Raw genomic sequence first — 1,005 nt, 5'->3', positions numbered from 1 at the left:
GTGAATGCTCCAACACTGGAAGTTTTTAAGAAGAAACTGGACAGCCATTTGTCCGAAATGGTGTAGGGTTTCCTGCCTGAGCAGGGGGTTGGACTCGATGACCTCCAAGGTCCCTTCCAACTTTATTATTATTATTATTATTATTATTATTATTATTATTATTATTATTATTATTATTATTATTATTATTATTATTATTATTATTATTATTATTATTTGAGAATGAAGGAATGGGAGAAAGAAAGTCGATGAGTGTGGAGGGGAGGGGTGGCTGTAGCAAAGATTTGAACGAGCTGCTTTTTAGAATGGGCTTCCCCTCTAGAGAGGAGGTGTCCAACCTTGGCAACTTCAAGACCTGTGGGCTTCAACTCTCAGAATACCTAGCTGGGGAATTCTGGGAACTGAAGTCCACAAGTCTTCAAGTCGCCACGGCTAGACACCCCTGCTCTAGAACTTGGCAGTCAAGATGCAGAGCCCGCACACGCGATTGGACCTGAACCCAAGCCAGCCAGCCAGCAAAAAAAAAAAAGGACTAGTGCTGGTCATCCAGAGGTTTCTGCAGGAGAGGATACCACATTTTTGCCATTCCCCCTTGGGGACATCCCTGCAGTGATCCACGACTCCCTCCTCAAATCGAGCCCAGGGCTTCTGCAACTTTTATAGCAACTTTGACCCTCACCGGTATTTGCTGGATTTCGCCTGTGTTGGTGATGATCTGTTGCATGACTTGCATAGTTGGCGCGGTCCCACTCTGCGTTGGCTGGGCCTGTCCCTGTGGCTGGGCCTGAACGATCTGTACCTGCTGTCCTTCGCCCACCTGCATGGTCACAGGAGTGGTCTGAAAGAAGAGAGGCAGACAAGAGAAGGTGGAGGGCATCTCAGAGACATTGGTCAGCTGCACTCGTGTCCTGCAACGTGGCCAGGACCACGCTCAGAATCCGCAAGCAAGTGGAAGTGATCCCCTCTGTTCAGCGTCGCAATCTTTTAGACAGAAAAGGCCCAAGA

At 47.8% G+C, this 1,005-nt stretch overlaps 1 protein-coding gene across 1 annotated transcript in view; it reads right to left on the bottom strand.

Annotated features, from left to right (window-relative positions):
* NFYC (nuclear transcription factor Y subunit gamma) overlaps positions 1-838 on the bottom strand; it is a gene marked incomplete at its 5' end in the record, with an annotated part of 34,379 nt that extends 33,541 nt beyond the window's left edge. Inside the window, one exon of the mRNA XM_015831682.1 lies at positions 680-838. Within this exon, the coding sequence (XP_015687168.1) occupies positions 680-838 (159 nt within the window). The remainder of the gene's footprint in view (positions 1-679) is intronic.
* Between the last annotated feature and the right edge of the window lie 167 nt (positions 839-1,005).

This window comes from Protobothrops mucrosquamatus, unplaced genomic scaffold (assembly GCF_001527695.2).
Source record: "Protobothrops mucrosquamatus isolate PMUCROS unplaced genomic scaffold, P.Mucros_1.0 scaffold_273, whole genome shotgun sequence".
Classification (NCBI taxonomy): domain Eukaryota; kingdom Metazoa; phylum Chordata; class Lepidosauria; order Squamata; family Viperidae; genus Protobothrops; species Protobothrops mucrosquamatus.
Note: the sequence above shows the minus strand (reverse complement) of the source record. Positions and strands in the feature narration are given on the sequence as shown.